This window comes from Cottoperca gobio, chromosome 7 (genome assembly GCF_900634415.1).
Source record: "Cottoperca gobio chromosome 7, fCotGob3.1, whole genome shotgun sequence".
NCBI classification, from domain to species: domain Eukaryota; kingdom Metazoa; phylum Chordata; class Actinopteri; order Perciformes; family Bovichtidae; genus Cottoperca; species Cottoperca gobio.
This window is the reverse complement of record NC_041361.1, coordinates 1,511,548-1,529,753: the sequence shown is the minus strand read 5'-3', so window position 1 is coordinate 1,529,753 and position 18,206 is coordinate 1,511,548. Positions and strand designations below refer to the sequence as shown.

The following is an 18,206-nucleotide window of genomic DNA, read 5'->3' as shown; positions in this document are numbered from 1 at the left end:
AGACACACAAAGTAACAGTCTTTAAACTCATACGCTATATATCAACTTCTTGATTTTTAAATGCCTCAGCGAGGGGCATGCATCTTAGGTTAGGGAGCCGCTCTGATAGACGCGCACACATCAATAAATAGCAAGATCACCCTCAGACGCATGCACACAAACACAAATAAATAGCTCGTAAACAGCATAAACAAAGACACAGAGTGGTGACGAGAAGTAACAAATATAACTGAAAGTGGTGTGTTTATACAAAAACAATGAATATGACTTTAAATGTGTTAATGAAACAGAATACATGTTTGTACACGATGACAAGATGAGATTTCCCTTTTGTCAGGGTAACTTCCTCTGCTGGACCGTTGCACCAGCTGTTGCTTGTTTCAAACTACAACGAGAGAAATACGTCTGTTTCATCCTCCAGTGTTTGACCTTTTTTTTCTTTCCCGTTTTAAGCCACATTTTTACAAACACCTTTTGGATCTTGGGTCATTTTTAAATATATTATAACCGGATGAAAGACTTGCAGTCGTCAAACCTCTGGATCTGAAGTCATCAGAGAAACAAGCTGAGAAAACGTTTGCGGCCGCGTTGGAGGAACCCGGATTCTTAACATGAAACTGCTTAATTACTTAAATATGTAGAAAGAACTCATCTCGACCTGCGTAACACTAATGTTTGATGAACAGCTGGTGCAGCGAGCTCTGTTTCCTATAGAAGAGTGAAGCGCTTTCTCATTTGGTGTGTTTGCTTGCAGGTGTGAGTGTGTTTCTGAGTGTGTGAATGTGTAAACTTGGAGTAGAAAAGGCGAGACATCCTGTAAACAGCTTCACTGCATAAACCTTCGGAATGTATTGAGACAGTGTGTGTGTGTGTGTGTGTGTGTGTGTGTGTGTGTGTGTGCACTACTAACATTACAGGCAGTGCAGTCAGGAGTGGTCTGTCCCTTTGTGTTTTGTTGCAGGCAGGCAGTGTGTATGTGTGTTATTTTTGTAATGTGTGTGTGTGTGTGTGTGTCTAGCTGGGCCGGTTCAGGGTGCTCGGCATGGATGGAGCGATGGGGACAGGTGGGACTGCGTTAACGGGAGAGGTGGGACCAGAGCTCTCGTGGCCGGGGGGGACGGGCCCCCGGCCGCTGTACTGGCCGATGAACGAGCCGTCCTCGTTGAACTGGATGTCCACACTGTCTCCGTACTCAGCCAGAGAGTCGTCGCTGCCCAGCTTACTCTCCCCGCACAGAGACGGCTGGCTGTCTGAGCGCTTCTCATCCGCATCACTGAGAGAAGACACAGAGAGACACACCGTCACAAATGACCGGGAATTATCATTTAAAAGCTGCTATTCAAATAACACCTGGAGCAACCATGGCCAGTGCTGAAATGTACGTTGTTTACTCTCTCGCACTACACAGTTTCGAGGTATTTGTATTCACCTCGAGTAGTTACGTGATACTTCTACTATAATTGTACTTTTTACTCCACTACCTTTATCTGACAGCTTTATTGTTGTTGTCTTTTACTTTTCAGATTAAGATTTTACATAAAAGATATGTATATGTTCAGTTTAGACAATACATATTTCAGGAATAAAGCCTGTTTCACAACCCTTTTGGCTCGTGACCGCTCCTTGTCGTGTTTCAGATGTTTAAAGGTTTCATTTGAATAACAGTTTGAGGCCCAAATTGGTAAAATGATCCGTTATTTCACAACAAATCATTGATTATAATCTTTAATTTGTTATATAAATACAGATTTGTATCTTCTCTCCCATTAATCATCTCATGACCCCTCAGATTTATATGGGGACCCTTTGGAGGGGCCCGACCCCTAGGTTGGGAACCACAGGTCTAAACTATCTAATTGGATATAAAGCAGTTCAAACCAGCTGCAACAGCAACGCTGCTTGAACATCGATGCATCAGGACTAATAATGTTTATTAGCACTTCTGTACTTGGACTTAAGACGGGTTTCAAACACAGAAGTATTTTCACATTATTGTGTTGGTACTTTAAGTCGAGGATTTGAGTACACTGGCCATGGCTGAGTAAAGAAACCCACATTGATGGGGTTCAAATGACCTACAACAGCTCACATGCAACATTAAGTCATCGGTACAATCAGAGTACAATACTTCATTTCCGCAGCAGTAATTCCATCTGCATTTATAAAGCACTTTTTTAGACTTAGCGACCACTTAAAGTGCTTTACAACGCAAGCCAGCATTCATCCATTCAGGCTGCCAGCTGCTCATCAGGAGCGATGAACACTCACATGCGCTCACACGCTGTTGGCTGCAACTTGTGGGTTCAGTATCTTGCCAAAGATCGACCCCCGACCTTCCGACCTCCTGAGCCACAGCCACAATCTACTCACCACTTTGCTGCACTCAATGTCTTTTCACACTAAAAGCCCCCATTTAGCCCCATATATACAAGGAAGGCTGCAATACTTAATAATCGTTCAGGGGAAAAGGAGAAGTGTAAAACCTGACGTGACTGTTGTACTGATGGAATTAGTGGATTAATAGCTGTCCAACAGGGTGAATTAGAAATAAAGGGCTGGTTATCTCTGCCACAGAGGGGTTTAATTCTATCACAACACAGTCGGCGATGGGCACAAGAAGCCAAACATGCATGTAAGAGGTAAAGAGGTGATTAACTTTCTCACCTCTCCAGAGATCTGCAGGCAGAGCATTAAGGAAGAGAGATAAAAAGGAATGAGAGCTGAAAGTGTTAGAGCTAAAGGTCAAATAATAATGAATATTAGAGCAAAAACAGAAAATAAAATTAGTAGAGATTTCATTCCAAAATAAAGGTATTGAAATTGTTAAGCATTGCAGGAAACCTTATAATAAAAAAGGCTGTAGATGATAAATAAATAATGACTTTGAAATGAAGACTCCTATTGGACAGGATTATAAAAGCAGGTCCGTAAAGCAGCACAGCTGAGTGGGACGAGGAGGAGCACATCAGTGGGTTCGTTAATGAGAAGTCGATATAATCAGCTCGTGTCTTCCTCTTAAAAGCAGCACTCCTCTCTCTCAGCTCTGTGACGAAGAGTCCACCGGCTTCTTCGGAGAGGAAACTTTGCCCAGACTTCCAAAGCAGCATCATAACTCTCAGTAAAATCTGAATTCACCTTGGATAAAACCCGGTAAGCATGTGGTCAGAGCATCATAATACTGACCGACACACTCAAGTGACTAAAGTGGTGGAAACATTTACTGTGTACAATGTTGAGGTTCTTAAGTGTTTCCACTTTCTGCTACTTTATACTTCTACTCCTCTAATGAAATTAAATAGCATGTTCTGCGACAGAATAATAAATTCTCTTTAATTCAAGAGAGAATTGTTTTAGCGTTTCTATCTTTGCATAATTTAGTCAGAAAACCATTAGTTCTCTACGCTGATGGAGAACTTGTGTCAATACATCCAGTTAGATCTTCTCATAAAGCAGGAACATCAGCGTCCTGAAGACGGCAGCCCCGCCTCAATGTGTACGATCTGCAATGTGCAATGAACTACCTGACCTACTATTATAAGATGATGTGATGCCCTTTTATATTATTATTCATATGTGTCCTTCATCCCAAAGGAAAATAAATAAATTGCCGCCTGTGACTGTGAGAGGAGACCCACCTGTACTCTCCAAACGTCTCATCCTTCATGGGCCGAGCCTCAGAGTCCACCTCCTTGTCTTCTTTGTCCTTCACTGTGAGAAAAAAACCCCTCAACATCAAACTCTTGAATACAGACTAAAGTCTGCATGTGCCCGTGTGTGTGTGTGCATGTGAGCGTGTTGTTTGTCTTACCTGCGTATTTGCCGCCCTTACTGCGCTTGATGAGGCAGAGGATGAGCAGTATCATCACCAGCAGCAGGATGGCGCTGATGAGTCCTATCAACCAACCTTGGTTGGCGAACCCACTGGGCAACTCCGACGGCGCTGAGGGATGGAGAGAGATGAATTAACTAACGATTAATACCAATGATTGTCATTGCAACTGGACTCCATCTGCCTCCTGTAAATGTTACCTTTATTTAGGGATGATAGACAGAACCAACCTTCCTTTTCTTGGAAAACTTTAATGTAAAAATTATTGTGAAAAAAAGTGATGGGGAAAGTAGAAGTTCATTAATGACTACAAAACCAGTGTTTCCGTTTAAAGTTTAGTGTTTTAAATAGTTATTTCAAATGAACCAAAGTCACACAATAACACAAACAAACTCAGTGATCGAGGCAGCGGTAGAGTCCCGTGTTCTGCGAGGTTAAATTACTATTTTTGTCAATGGAGTCTGGTGGATTTGAATAGAAAATGGAAAAACACCTTCTATTCCCCGTCTGACAGAGCTGTCAGTGGAGAAAATATTCTAAATATAGCGTACATTTAAACTGATAATGATTTTTTAAGGTGGGCCTTTTTGCTTTAATCCATAATCCATAATCCTGCCTGCTTCTCCAGACTGGGCGCGCACCGACCGTTTTCTACTGTAGGGAGTAATACACTGACTATGGATAAGTACCAGACTATCCCTTTAAAGTCTGCCGAATTAGCTATTAGAAGTTCCTGTTTGCATTGTAACCATAAATGTACAAACAACTATCACTGAATTACTTTGACACTGAGAAAAACTTTAAAACGTGATGAATCTGAGGCAAGTTCTGCAAGTTAGCACCAGAATCCAAACATTGTGTTTTTGTGCATGTTTCCACACATACCTGGTCCCATGGTCCATGTCACATTTTCCCAATGAGTCTCGTTTCTGTGCTTGATCACAAGCTGGTACTGAGATCCTGGTTGGAGGCCTGTCAGCGAATAGAAACCCTGCGTGGAGTTCACCACCTCTGAGTCCGACCAATCACACCCGGCTGCAGCAAACGCACACATAAAGGAAAGTCATTAGTGAAGTTGTCGTTAGACTCCGTCGTATTTTGCACGGATGAAACTTTCCTCACTGATAAACCTATCAGTGTTAATAATTGATAATGGTATTCTCTTCTCTCTCCACTTCCCTGCTCTGCGTTCTCCTCCATTATTCTCTTAGCGTCATTATGCAGAAATGTAAAAGCTGCTCTCCCTCTCTCCCTCTCTCCCCTCCACCCTCTTCTTACGACTTTTCCTGAGGTAGTGGATGATGAAGCCGTGGTTCCTGTCTCGCTCTCCGGGCACCCAGCTCAGGTTGAGAGATGTCTTGCTGGAAACTATGCTGATGTGGGCTGGAGGAACTGGAAGGTGGAGGATTTAGAGAAAAGAAGGGAAACAGGAAGGAGGAAATGAATGAAAACATATAAATACAGTTATAAAGTGTAAATGAGAGCAATACAAAATAAAAACATTTTAAAGTAAAACACTAAGTAAGCAAATCCTGTATTTTCACCTCCGTCCAGCAGGGTGGCGCCCCTCCGTGTGATGGGAGGTCCAGCTGCAGTGCTGGTGCGTGCGATCACTTTAAAGATGTAATGGCTGCTCGGGTCCAGAGACTCCAACTCAAAGTGAGTCACAGAGGAATCGATGAGGAACTGCATCTCCAGCGGGCTGTCTCTGGTCTCCACCTCTACATGGAACACAAACCAGGTGGTTGTCAGCAGTGTTTACCTTTACTCAAGTAATGTATTTAAGTAAGTACAAGTTTCAGGTTCTTATATTGGAAATGTATTGTCGTTGCAGAGTTTAGGAACTGAGACAAAAAGAAGCAGTGCTTCACTTGAATATTTGCCTTTTATGCTATTTGCTACCTCTACTCATATAATGTACTTATTTTCTGCCACTAGGGGTCTCAATCAATACAATAACAAAAGATGCAGTTTGCTGGTATGGTGAAGCAGCGTGGGATCATGGGAGTTGTAGTCTTCACCACCATTGCTGTAGTTCCCTCCTCTCCTTTCCTCCGCTCTGTCTCTGACTGTAGGTGTGTGCGCACGTGTGTGTGTGTGTGTGTTGGGAGAGAAACAGAGCCGAGGAAGGAATGTGAATCCGAATGTGAATATATATTTATTTTAACGGTGCGCGATCTACCCGTCCCGCACTACACCCCCTGCTTTACACCATTACAAGTTTCTCTTGGTTTGAATGTTGTTGTTGTTGAACCTTTTGGATGATGTAAATATACAAGTAAAAAAAATACATAGAACATATACAAAAAACTTACGTTGGTCTTGTCGTTTTCAGACATTTTAAAAGTTACTTATTATACTTTTATATCTAATTTCTCATAATAATGAATATAATCTCTTCACCCCAATGTGTTCAGTCCATTCTGAAGCAGCAGACCTACCCTGTTGATACTGCACCATGTATCCCACCAGCACGCCGTTGGTTTCCTCTGGAGGGGTCCAGTAGAGGGTCAGCGATTTCTCTGAAGGACTCTCAAACCTCAACGATGCAGGAGGACCAGGCGCTACACACACACACACACACACGCACACGCACACACACACACACACACACACACACACACGCACACACACACATGTTGGCATATCTTGTAGCAAATACATATCTTTAATAAGTGCACCTCTTGCCGGGTGAACACCGCTTCTCATTTAAACTCACCTCCCTCTGGGGTGCTGAAGTGGTGCGGGGGGGAGTGAGGCCCCTCCCCTTTGCTGTTGAAGGCAGTGACGGACACCTCGTACCGAGAATAAAGCTGCAGCCTCGACACTTCCTCTGAGGTGGTCCTGCCGTGGACCACCACCACCCGACTCTCCCTGTCTCTCTCCCTGCCTCGCTCTAAGTGTCCCTCTTTCTCTTTGGCCTGGTGCAGTTTTCCAAGAGACCTCCGGACACGACCGTCGTGTGGACCCACCCTCCGGATGTAAATCTGACATGGAGGCAGACAAAAGTTAAATCAACGTGCAGTTCAACCAAGAATGACGGATGCCTTAGTGATGATATTTGATTATATTTTAACTTTTGTATGTCTTTTGTTTTTTATATATATAAAAGCCATTACAGGTTTCTATCACACCCTCACACGTACTGCATATTTAATGTTTTTACGTGTGTGATTTATAAATAAATATACGATACTATATACACTATAAAGTAAAAGTATCTGTGACATAAGCAACAGTGAGCGGAGCTGATGTTCCTTGAGTAAAGTTGTTATAACTGGTACCTTGTATCCCATCAGCAGACCTCGGACATTTTGGGCTTCGTTCCACTTGACTCTGACCGTGCTGTCAATCACAGTAGTTGTGACTCCAGTGGGAGCTTCCACAGGCTCTGAGAGGGAGGGAGAGAGGGTGAGGGAGAGAGGGTGAGCTTGCTGTAAGAACAAACACACACAAGTATTCGACAAAACAAATGTCCTCATTGAAAGTAAGGAACATGTTTCATTTGTTGTCGTCTAAGCTACTTGTCTGTGGGATTCTTTCCAAACAAACTCATCCTAAATTGTCAGTGAATGAATCAGACTCATGGACCTGTGCCACCCAATCCACAGTGGCACCCATTTGAATGACATTAATAATTAATGAAATGCATGTAAACTCAAAAGGCACCAGCAGAGGGCGCATGCACGTGTAAAGAGCGCGGGACAATGGCGGCGGATCCCAGCAGTCAATCCCAGAACAAGTAGGGCTGCACAATATCAGGAAAACATGCAACACAGACAATGTTGTCGCAATAACGATTTAAAAAGCAGATTATTAAATTGCACTCAGTTCTGCCTTCCTGCTGCTTTCTTCTACAATACAAACACATTTCCAACATTCTTTTATTGACAAATGGACAATGAACTGAAAACAACAGGCACCAATGAAAAAAACAAAATGTACATTTTAAAGCGCAGCTTTCTACTGATAGGAGTGCAATAGTGCAGTCTTTCTTTTTAAGACGATAAAAGAAAGGAAAACGACATATTGTGCAGCAGTACAAACACAAAACAGTAATCCAGATTAATTAGTACTCGTCATATTATTATAACTGTAGTCTACAGCCATCACCTCCGTGTGTCAGAAGCTTCCTCTGAAGACACTTCTGCTTCAGCTAAATGGTGATAAACGCTGCAGCCTGTCAACCCAGACTGAGGCTGATAAGACTCTTGGTTATGGTAAACAGAATTTGGGTTGCAGTTATGTAACAGCTGCCTATCCATAACTAATTGAGGCTCTTGACTCTTGACCTAAAGACATTTTCCCACTGAGAGCAATTAACAAGCTGCACAGCAGAACGCTTGTTTCAACTATAAACGAGATCGCAACAAAACAGAGCATTCACGTTGACACGTTTCATTGGACATTTCTGCAGCCGCGATGTGAAGACGTCTTATTGTGAGATGGTTTCAGTCTTTTAATACCCAGCGTTATGTAAGAAGAGGAATTTTGACCTCTTTTATGAAGGATGTAATTCATCACTTTTAATACAGGAAAGTTCACATAAAAGAATAGAAGAGTTTGAATTTGATGAAGACTTGCGGGGAAAGAATATGTGCCAGCAGTCCAAAGCTTTTTGTTTACTATTCAATAAAATTATAATTGAATTTGTTTCATAGACTCTGCTTGACTTTGACTTTGACTTTGCACTCAGTAAAGTCAAAGTATTCCCAAGTCTGTCCAGATGTAAATTAGAAATGTACTCAAATTTTACTCATTTGTTTTTCAACCTTGACCAAAATAACCTGCAGAGATTAAACTGTAACTATGTTGGTATGTTGTTTTCTGTATTTCTTTTGTTGTTTCTATGGATTGTCTATTTTTCCCTTTTTCATTTCCTAATTTTCTTTCTTTCTTTGACTTTATTATTATGTATTTATTGTCATTCATTCATTTTCTTTTTCTTCTTTTAAAATGACCAGAGTGCATTGCTTCGTGGTATTTTAAAGATGTTTGCACCATTGCTTGTCTGGTCCAGCCAGAACAACTACAGTTTATGTCATTTCTAATAATAATACTAATAATAATAACATCCAACATTATATAACTAGTGTTTGTGCAATCTGAGCCGCTGTCTGCCACAAATATTTGCCTCAATCTATTAATAAACAAATCAATACAGTATCACAAAACATAATATTGTAACACTCGAGTGCATCGATATTTTCTGTACACGCCTACGTACCGTCCTCTCCAGAGTGTCCGATCTCAGGCACCGGTGCCGGTCCTTCTCCGAGTGAGTTGACAGCCTGGACTTTGATCTTGAACGGTGTGTACGTTCCCGTGTTGTTTATCAAGAACGGCGGAGACTGCACGTAGGCGTGGTTCCAGTGGACATCTGTCACTCCAGACTCTTGCCAAAACACCTTGTACTGGAAGCCCTGGCCGTTATGCGAGCGCTTGTCCATCTCCTGCGACGACGCACAGGAATATACAATGGATTTGGATTAAAGAGGCGTGCCTGCACCAAGAGCACGCTCACACACAGATGCATGCAGATTGAAGTACTCACATCCCATGAAATGACCAGAGTCTTCGGGTCTGTGGACTCACTGCGCACGCCGGTGGGGTTACTGTCAGGAACTGCAGGGAGAAGGAGGGAGAAAGACACTTCGTAACGCTAGAACACAAACCATTTTAAAGAGACAGTTTGACAAATACACTTGTTTGCTTTGTGCTGAGAATTAGGTATCATACATTACTTAGTTTAGCATTAGGACTGGATAACACAATATGTAAACTCATCATTAATGTTATATTTCATTAGTTTGATCCATATAAAAGTGTCTGGGAAGTAGTCAGCATGCAATAAACGAGCAGTGGATCATCCTGCACGAGGTGTTGTTGTTTTGGATTCTTCGTTCACCATGGAGGTGTTCAAAGTGAATTGATTTACAAAGGATCATTATGTGGGTGAAGTGTTCCTTTAAGGGTCTATCTCTGCGCGGGGCGCTAAGCTAAGCTAACCAGCTGCTGGCTGTACCTTCATTGACACACACGAGAACGTTATCCACCTTCTCATGTGGCAAGAAAGCGAATAAGCGTATCTCCCAAAATGTTTAATTACTCTTTTAACAGTCTCCTTATCTTAATAGAGACAAGATAAGTGTGGGAATCAAACTTCTGACTGCTCAGAGTTAATGAACATCTAATCCAAACATCACAGACGTCACAGTGTCTGCGTCTGGTGTCACGTACTGGCCGGCGACGTGCTGTGGTTTCTCGAGTGCTTGCTGGGGGCGCTGTGGTCGATCTCGTTGATGGCGATGACCCTGAAGTGGTAGGTGCAGTAGGGGTGGAGGGTCAGCTCCAGGTGGTCGAAGTCCCCGGGGACTCTCTCCCACTCCTCCCACCTCTGCTTCCCCTCCTCTGCGTGCTGCTCCTCCTGGGCCTCCACGATGAACTCTGAGAGACGCAGACACGACGAAGTCAACACTACATCTTGTGAAACGTTAGGATCAGGAACTCGGAGCAGCTCAATACTTTAAAACGCTGTCGCAAATAACATGACAACCTTTGTTATTAGTAATGTAATCCATTGTATAACAATTTCATTTAATTTACTTTAGCTTTACTTCAAAATAATAAACTAAACTAAAATCAAACATTTAAAATATTGCAATATTGTGTGTGTGTGTGTGTGTGTGTGTGTGTGTGTGTGTGTGTGTGTGTGCCTGGGCCCAGTGTGTGTATTTGTTATTTGTGCAACAGCCTGCACATATCAGATCCAGGTCACGTGTGTCTTGGCGTTTATTCCCAAACAAGATGGTGGTCACATATGTGTGTTCAGTACCTATGACGGGGCTGTTGTGTGAGTTTCCTGGGATCCAGCTGAGAGTGAGGCTGTGGTCGTCAACATTAGATAGAGACAGATTTTTGGGAGGATCCGGCGGAGCTGAGGGGAAGACACAAAGCTTTTAGTGTTAAAATAAACTGACACACACACACACACACACACACACACACACACACACACACACACACGCACACACACACACGGAGGGACGTACCTACGACAGTGATGGAGCCACTGGCTGTTACAATGTCCAGCTCAGTGATGACCTCACAGGAGTAACTTGCGCTGTCGTCTGATTGGATGTCTGTCACTTTCAGGGTGCCATTCTCAAAGATAGTGTGCCTACACACACACACACACACACACACACACACACACACACACACACACACACACACACACACACACACACACACACACACACGTTATGTAAATACACTTATAGGACATTTCTGCCTGTTTTAACTCATTTACAGATTTATACATAATATCATAATATGTATTAGTTTAAACTTAAAGGTTATTAAATAACCAGACATTTTCTGTGTAACTGGTTGAATGTTACACATTTATTTATATTTTTCTGTATATGATCTAAAATCATATAATTGTGATACAACAAGATGAAGTAATCTGTTGTTCTCTTGTTAAAACTGATTTAATTTGGTCGCAGTAACGAGAAAAATGCGTAATTACAACATGAAAAACATTTTGTTAGAATGTGAAAAGAATCTTTTTCGAACCAGAAACTGAGCTTTATTTTTTGGGACATTTAGTTCAGATTGTCACATGATCCACTTCATGACACTAATGTGCTGATTGAAGCATCTCAGTGTGTGTTTACTTGTCATCTGACGTTTCCTGCAGCTTATGCGAGCCTTTCCTCCACACGATCTGGTACTTATGCAGCCGAGGGTCTTTGTAGAAGCGACAGTCCAGCAGAGCGCTGCCTCCTCTCAGCACACGCTCGTCCTGCGGGCTCGTCAGTATCTCCGTCCGATCTGACAGGAACAAGAAAACACTGTGAGCACGACTTACGACATGTTTAAACGTACTCAGCAAACAAACAAAATGTCTTTATTTCATTTGTTTCCACTATCTTTCAGGAGCTGCTTCACCATCAGCTGCTGCTTATTAAAAGTTTGCACATGTGAGTCGAGCCTCCTTCAGATCCTTTTGTGCATTGCATAGTTTCAGAACTCTTGTTCCTCAACACTCAAAACTTGAATATTGGCACAATATTATATTAGACTCACTGTAGACTTCCAGGTGAGCAGTGATGGAGATGTTGGTGTGTTTGATGGAGCAGGTGTACTCTCCACTGTCATCGTGACTGACGTTGGACAGCACGATCGTCCCATTGGTCATCAGAGCGACACGAGGGTCCGACAGCAGAGGAAGCTTGTACTCACCCTCCCTACAGACAGCACACACACACACACACACACACACACATATATATTGATCCTGACGTGCATAAATCAGAGGTGTCGCTGCAGCTCTGTCCCTCCTGAGGCTTTTATTCCACACAGAAATGGATACCACAGTAACCGCAGTAAATCCAAGTAACTGGATCGATGGGAGTGTTTCTTGGATCATCAGTGAATGTGTGACGGACAGAAGAAGATCAATAAAGGACGAGCCGGAGAGAGAGGAGGGATTTAACTCTGTAAATCAACCTTTCATCTGGAGAAAGCATCTTTGCATGCTGTATAACGCACATTGTGTCTAATTATTATTGAGCAGAGGTTAGAAGCCAAAAGCAGCTTAATTATAATTAAGAAAAAGGTTTTAAAGATAAAAACACAGGTTGCATAATTGATCAAATATTTGTGACTAAGCAGTAAAACAATACAATGAAATCCATGAAGAGTTATAACATAATAAACAATTAAACATCTCATTTATCAGAATGTGTTTGTTCCTGCAGCCACCGGAGGGCGCTGCTGCACTGAAAGTAAAACCTGTGGCTGTGTCACAGAAACTTCTCTGTGAGAGTGTTTACTATAGCGAGGGGAGAGAACACACTGACTCTAATTTGCGATGCTATTTAATGGAAGAAGTATTCAGATACTTTACTTTAGTAAAAATACTAAAGGTACACTCTGTAAAAGTCCTGCATTCAAAACATTACTTAAGTAAAAGTTTGTCGACAGCTAAATGTACTAAAAGTAAAGATGTAGAGTAGGAGCTCTCAGACACCAACTTTGAGTCTGAATATTGTGTGTGTGTGTGTGTGTGTGTGTGTGTGTGTGTGTCTCACCATGTGATGTGTGGTCGTGGCGAGCCGAAGGATTGACAGTGTATCATGATGTTAGTGCCCACAGTTGTACTGTACACCACTCCATCAGAGGACAGGATCTGAGGAGGAAGCTCTGCGAGACACACAACCATAAAACACTCATCAATCACATATTCTGAGGTGAGATGGTTTCCAGGACGAGAGGAAGAGGCAGCGTGAACGTACCGACGACATAGAGGTAGGTGTTGAGGAGGATGGAGCCGTGTTTGTTCGTGGCCTCGCACTGATACACGGCGGTGTCAGCAAACTCCACGTCCCTCAGGATCAACACACCACCTGATACGCTCCGACGAGGATCGTCATCCACCTCTACACAGGGGAGGGGGGAGGGGGGGGGGGGGGGGGCAATACTGTGAGTTTGTCAAACAGAAACAGGCTGAACACAAAGAAATGTTTAAACAGGAAGTGGCCGTCCAACAGGAGAGGTAGCAGCTGCGACACAGCCTGAACTCCTCGCTCTCATTGTCACAGCTGGGCTTCTGCTTGTGCTGTTCATTTATTACATTCCTCATTTCCTTTATTCTTTCCTCTGTCTCTCTTATCCTTCCTTTCGTTCTGACTGCTTTCCTTCCTTCCTTCCTTCCTTCCTTCCTTCCTTCCTTCCTTCCTTCCTTCCTTTCTACCTCACTTCCTTTGTTTTTTCCTCTTTCTTCTTTACTTGTGTGGATATTTGTCTTCCTTCCTTCCTTCCTTCCTTCCTTCCTTCCTTCCTTCTTTCCTTCTTTCCTTCCTTTCTACATCACTTCCTTTGGATGTTTCCTTCCTTTTGTACTTATTGTTCATTCTTTTCTCCCTTCCTTCCTCTTTGTCTCCACCTATTTGTTGCTTTCATTCTTTCTCCTTCTTCACCTTTCTTTTCTTTTAAATTCCTCTCTTTCATCAATCCTTCCTTCCTTTGGTTCTTACTTCCTTTTCCTTTCTCTCTCTCTCTCTCTCTCTCTCTCTCTCTCTCTCTCTCTCTCTCTCTCTCTCCCCCCCATTCATTCTTTCTGTTTTACTGTCTCTCTTTCCTCCCCCTCTCTCCCTCCATCTTCACACTTCCTGCCTTAATTCCTCTGACCTTAAGAGGCTCTCTGTTATAAAGGACCAATATGTTGGACTGTCTGGAGCCAGGAAATGACCGCTGCTCTTCCCTGAACTCTATCTGTGGTTGTCAAGCGTTGTGTAATATAATGACATACAGTGTAACTTTAAGTGAACCTAAAGAAACCTAAAAAGTGCTGATTATTCGACTTTGAGATGGAAAACGTCGACTAAATGAGTTATCAGAGCCAAAAGGGTCAGAAGTGGTTTGTCTACAAATGAAAATGAAAATAAATGTCGTCTGTGGGAGCATCACAGTGTCTCAGAGAAAGATCAGCGACATGCAGTCTGTGAGACGTTTCTGAACTGCGACTGCACTTAGTTATTGGAGAAATAGTCACGTCACTTTTCCTGCACTATGTGCTCCATTCACTGTTCAGCTCTGCGTCTCATATCTTGGATGAGAAGACAAATAGCTGAGCTGCAACAAGGCAGAGATGTTCACAATATCTTTAGTAGCTAGAATAGCAAGGTATTCAAAGTTGTATAAAATATTATCATTTTTCAAAAAGTTTATTATTTTTTATTTTTTTCAATTAATTTTCAAAAATGTTATTATTATTATTATTATTATTATTATTATTATTATTTTATTTTAAATAATTATTATTTCATTTTAAATAATTATTATTTCATTTTATTTTATTATATTAAATTATTTTACAAAAACAAATATTATTTTTCAAAAAGGTTATATATTTAGAAGGAATAAATAACAACAACAAAAAACGTCGATATCGATATAGGTCAAATTGTAGTTTTAATCCTTAACGCTTAACAGCAAAGAAAGTCCGATAAGAACCAGAAGACAAGAGAAACAGCCGCACCTGAGACCTGCTGACCGTTGATGCTCCAGGTGATGGCCGGGGTCGGGATGCCTTCAGCCTGACACTCCAGCCGCACAGTTTCCCCCGGAGTGTACAGCAGGTTCTGAGGCTCCTTCACCCAGTGGGGAGAGGCTACAAACAAAACACAAAGAAAAACATGAACATTAATCTGTTGTCAGCAATGTTTGACTGATGCAGAGCAGCAACGCAGAGGAAGTAAAAGAGGAAGTGAAGGAGGAAGGAAGATATTTGACATGGAAGACAGAAAAGGGAAGAAAGAATAAAATAAAAGAGGTAGTTAAAGAATGAGAATAAAAGCACATCATTAAAGACACTCTCAATATCACATCATGTGATGGCCCTGAAGGGAGCTTTTTAAAGTTCCATACTTGGAGCATGGAGTTTGAAAGATATGGAAATGTACAAGGTGGGGAGCGTCTAATTACAAATGCTAATGAGTTGCATTATGGGAATTGTAGGTTCCAGTGTTTTTGGAGTTTGACCTACGTATATTAAGGACACAAAGCCAAGATATCTCAAGCACAGCCTCAAATCTAACGTGGAGGGACTTGACAAGGCAGCATGTCCACGTGCAGTCTGTTGCGTGTGCAGCCTACCTTCCACAGTGAGCGTGAAGGAGTGGGAGGTTTGACCGTGCTCGTTGAAGGCTCTGCACATGTACTCCCCGTCATCATTCTGGGTGAGGCTGTCGAAGCGAAGCCGGCGGTCGTGTGAATCTGAATCCACTTTGCCGCTTGTGTCCTCCAGCCTGCTGTCCTTCTTTATCCACTCCACCTTCGGGGTGGGTCTGCAGGGACACAGAGGGACGCACGAGGGAAGAGGAAGACGAGAGAATTGAGCACGGAGGGAAGAGCGATGGATGGAGATGGATCGATTGAGAGGAAATTAGAGTTGAATGAACACAGATGATCTTGTTAATGATGTCATATCCCATTTCCTCGTTAAGGCAATATTATAATGACCCTCCATTTATCGCTATGGAGACGGAACTCCATTGGGAAGGAGGGTAATTAGAGCAAACACAAAATAGCAATGAAACACAGGAGAGATAAAAGGATTTAATAAACAGGATTAGTATCAAACCTGTGTGTGTGTGTGTGTGTGTGTGTGTGTGTGTGTGTCTGTTTTTGAACATTCAAGCTGAAGATATGAGCACATTTCTGAAATTATAGCAACACTTTACATACGTACAAAGACTTATTACAGGTGATGGACACATGTGTTAACATGCTTATATTGACATACTGTAACTACATATATCTACCTGTTTAACAGTTTACATATTTGAAGGAAGTAGGGGCTCTTATTGTGAAACAAACAGGAAGTGCATGTTGAAGTATGGCAGGTGTCATAAAGGAGTTGTGGATTAAGAGTTGTCGTCTTGTTGAGTAACACATGTGGCATGCACTACTCTCTATTTTGAACTGTACTATACTTAAATAATAAAGATAAGTTAATATGATTTAAAGTTTCTGTTGTCCACAAATGTATGAATCATGTATCAAATGATTAAATCCGTCTGATCAATCTGCCTCTGATCTGATTGAACGACAGGCAGGCTGATACAAAATAACCACACACACACACATACACACACACACACACACACACACACACACACACACACACACACACACACACACACACACACACACACACACACACACACACACACACACACACACACACACTTCTACAGACATTAGACTGTTAATGTGGAGACGCTGGACGGGGCTTGCAGTAGATTTAGTAGCAGTTAGTAATAGTTCTGTAGTGAAAGCATTAAACTGCAAATGCGTTTGGGTTATCAATTATGACATGAGGTATAGTGGAAATTATCACACACACACACACACACACACACACACACACACACACACACACACACACACACACACACACTGAGATCCTTACAGGCCTTTGGGGAGACATTCTAGGACGACGCTGTGCTTCCTGAGCGCCAGCATGGAGGTGTGTGAGCCGGTGGGACGGAAGAGGTGGGGCTTTCTGCCATGAACGACATCATTAGCTGAAGAGAGAGAGAATATGAAATCATTACACACTGTAATGTATTCACTGTAAAAGTGTAGGTGACTTTTGCAAGATGGCATATTTGAGTGATTTTAGATAAAACTGAAGGAGTAAGTGATCGTTGCTTTTACTTTATGGAACTCCTTAAAGCAATTAAAGGTGTCGTATGTAACATTTCTGTATTGACGCCAACTAGACCTATATATTTTATTTAGATGTGTACTTAAAATATCCCAAATGTTTCCAACAATATTAAGTCTGTGTGTGTGTGTGTGTGTACTCACTTTGCAAGACTGTGAGGGTGACAGCGGTATTAGGGAGAACAGTCCTGGCTGCAGTATATTGGGCGTTGCAGAAGTAGTCGTTTCTGCTGTCGCTCCTAAGCAGATTAGCAAAGTACAAGTTCCCATCCAGGCCGACCATCACTCTGTCGTTCTCCTTGATGTGCACCATCTCTGAGGCAAACGAGACACACGGGCCGGAACAGTTAAGGTACAATGTAGTCAGGAGGGGAACAGAAACGGCTCTTCAGTGCACTGCAGTATGGACTTTCACGAGCTAAACTACACGGACCATTTAAAAGGCTTCATCAGTCAGTGAGAGAGAGAAGGAAGGACAACTAAAGGAACAAATTAGAAATATAAAGAGCCCAGACATCAGCTGACAGTACTGCATTCATTAGTTTGAGTGGAAATGATCTGCAATGCAGCGCAAAGCCCCCCCGACTCAGCTGGAAGGATAGATGCAAACTAAATCCCACAAAGCTGCTCACATTCAAGAGCCTCACAGAGACAAACAAGCAGAGAGGCAGGCAGACTGGACAACTAGCAGAAACTAAGCGTCTGTGTGTCTGCCTGGCTGTCTGTCACACAGCTAATAAACTAGACAGAAGACAAGAAGCTAAATGAAGAACAGACTCACTCTTGTCCATCCAGTGGATGTGCGGAGGAGTCGAGCTCTCTGGAGGGTTGCAGGACAGGATCATGCTTTCTCCCTCAAGAGCTTGCTGATGGACTTTTTGTTGTTTTAGAAGAACTGGTTGAGCTGAAACACAAAGCAGCAGAATGTCAGTTAACTTTATGTACTTCAACATAAATCATCGGGACATTGAATTGAGTCTTCTCTGATGGCATGTGACACTGTCCCTCTCTCTGATTCAGTAAAGAAACAACTTTGCTGTCTGGTGCAGTTTGTCCTGTAACAGCTGTGATCAGTGCACGATGCTGCAGTGCTCCTTTCTTGCTTCACAGTTTTTCTTACCGTCGAGCTTACGAT

At 42.4% G+C, this 18,206-nt stretch overlaps 1 protein-coding gene across 4 annotated transcripts in view; it reads right to left on the bottom strand.

The window, feature by feature from the left end:
• Positions 1-412: 412 nt before the first annotated feature.
• LOC115010538 (neural cell adhesion molecule L1.1-like) overlaps positions 413-18,206 on the bottom strand; it is a 41,530-nt gene continuing 23,736 nt past the window's right edge. For 2 of the 4 annotated variants that reach the window (XM_029435152.1, XM_029435155.1), the window contains 24 exons: positions 17,853-17,975; positions 17,216-17,386; positions 16,815-16,929; positions 15,497-15,687; positions 14,880-15,011; positions 13,135-13,278; positions 12,931-13,042; positions 11,924-12,084; positions 11,512-11,668; positions 10,882-11,009; positions 10,665-10,766; positions 10,070-10,276; positions 9,384-9,454; positions 9,057-9,282; positions 7,114-7,220; positions 6,549-6,816; positions 6,271-6,393; positions 5,374-5,550; positions 5,108-5,221; positions 4,715-4,864; positions 3,809-3,940; positions 3,636-3,708; positions 2,665-2,676; positions 413-1,273 (listed from right to left, as the gene is read on the bottom strand). In XM_029435152.1, coding sequence (XP_029291012.1) covers positions 1,015-1,273; positions 2,665-2,676; positions 3,636-3,708; positions 3,809-3,940; positions 4,715-4,864; positions 5,108-5,221; positions 5,374-5,550; positions 6,271-6,393; positions 6,549-6,816; positions 7,114-7,220; positions 9,057-9,282; positions 9,384-9,454; positions 10,070-10,276; positions 10,665-10,766; positions 10,882-11,009; positions 11,512-11,668; positions 11,924-12,084; positions 12,931-13,042; positions 13,135-13,278; positions 14,880-15,011; positions 15,497-15,687; positions 16,815-16,929; positions 17,216-17,386; positions 17,853-17,975 — 3,455 coding nt within the window. In that variant the 3' untranslated portion in view covers positions 413-1,014. The remainder of the gene's footprint in view (positions 1,274-2,664; positions 2,677-3,635; positions 3,709-3,808; positions 3,941-4,714; positions 4,865-5,107; positions 5,222-5,373; positions 5,551-6,270; positions 6,394-6,548; positions 6,817-7,113; positions 7,221-9,056; positions 9,283-9,383; positions 9,455-10,069; positions 10,277-10,664; positions 10,767-10,881; positions 11,010-11,511; positions 11,669-11,923; positions 12,085-12,930; positions 13,043-13,134; positions 13,279-14,879; positions 15,012-15,496; positions 15,688-16,814; positions 16,930-17,215; positions 17,387-17,852; positions 17,976-18,206) is intronic. The other 2 variants (XM_029435154.1, XM_029435156.1) reach the window with 1 other exon arrangement.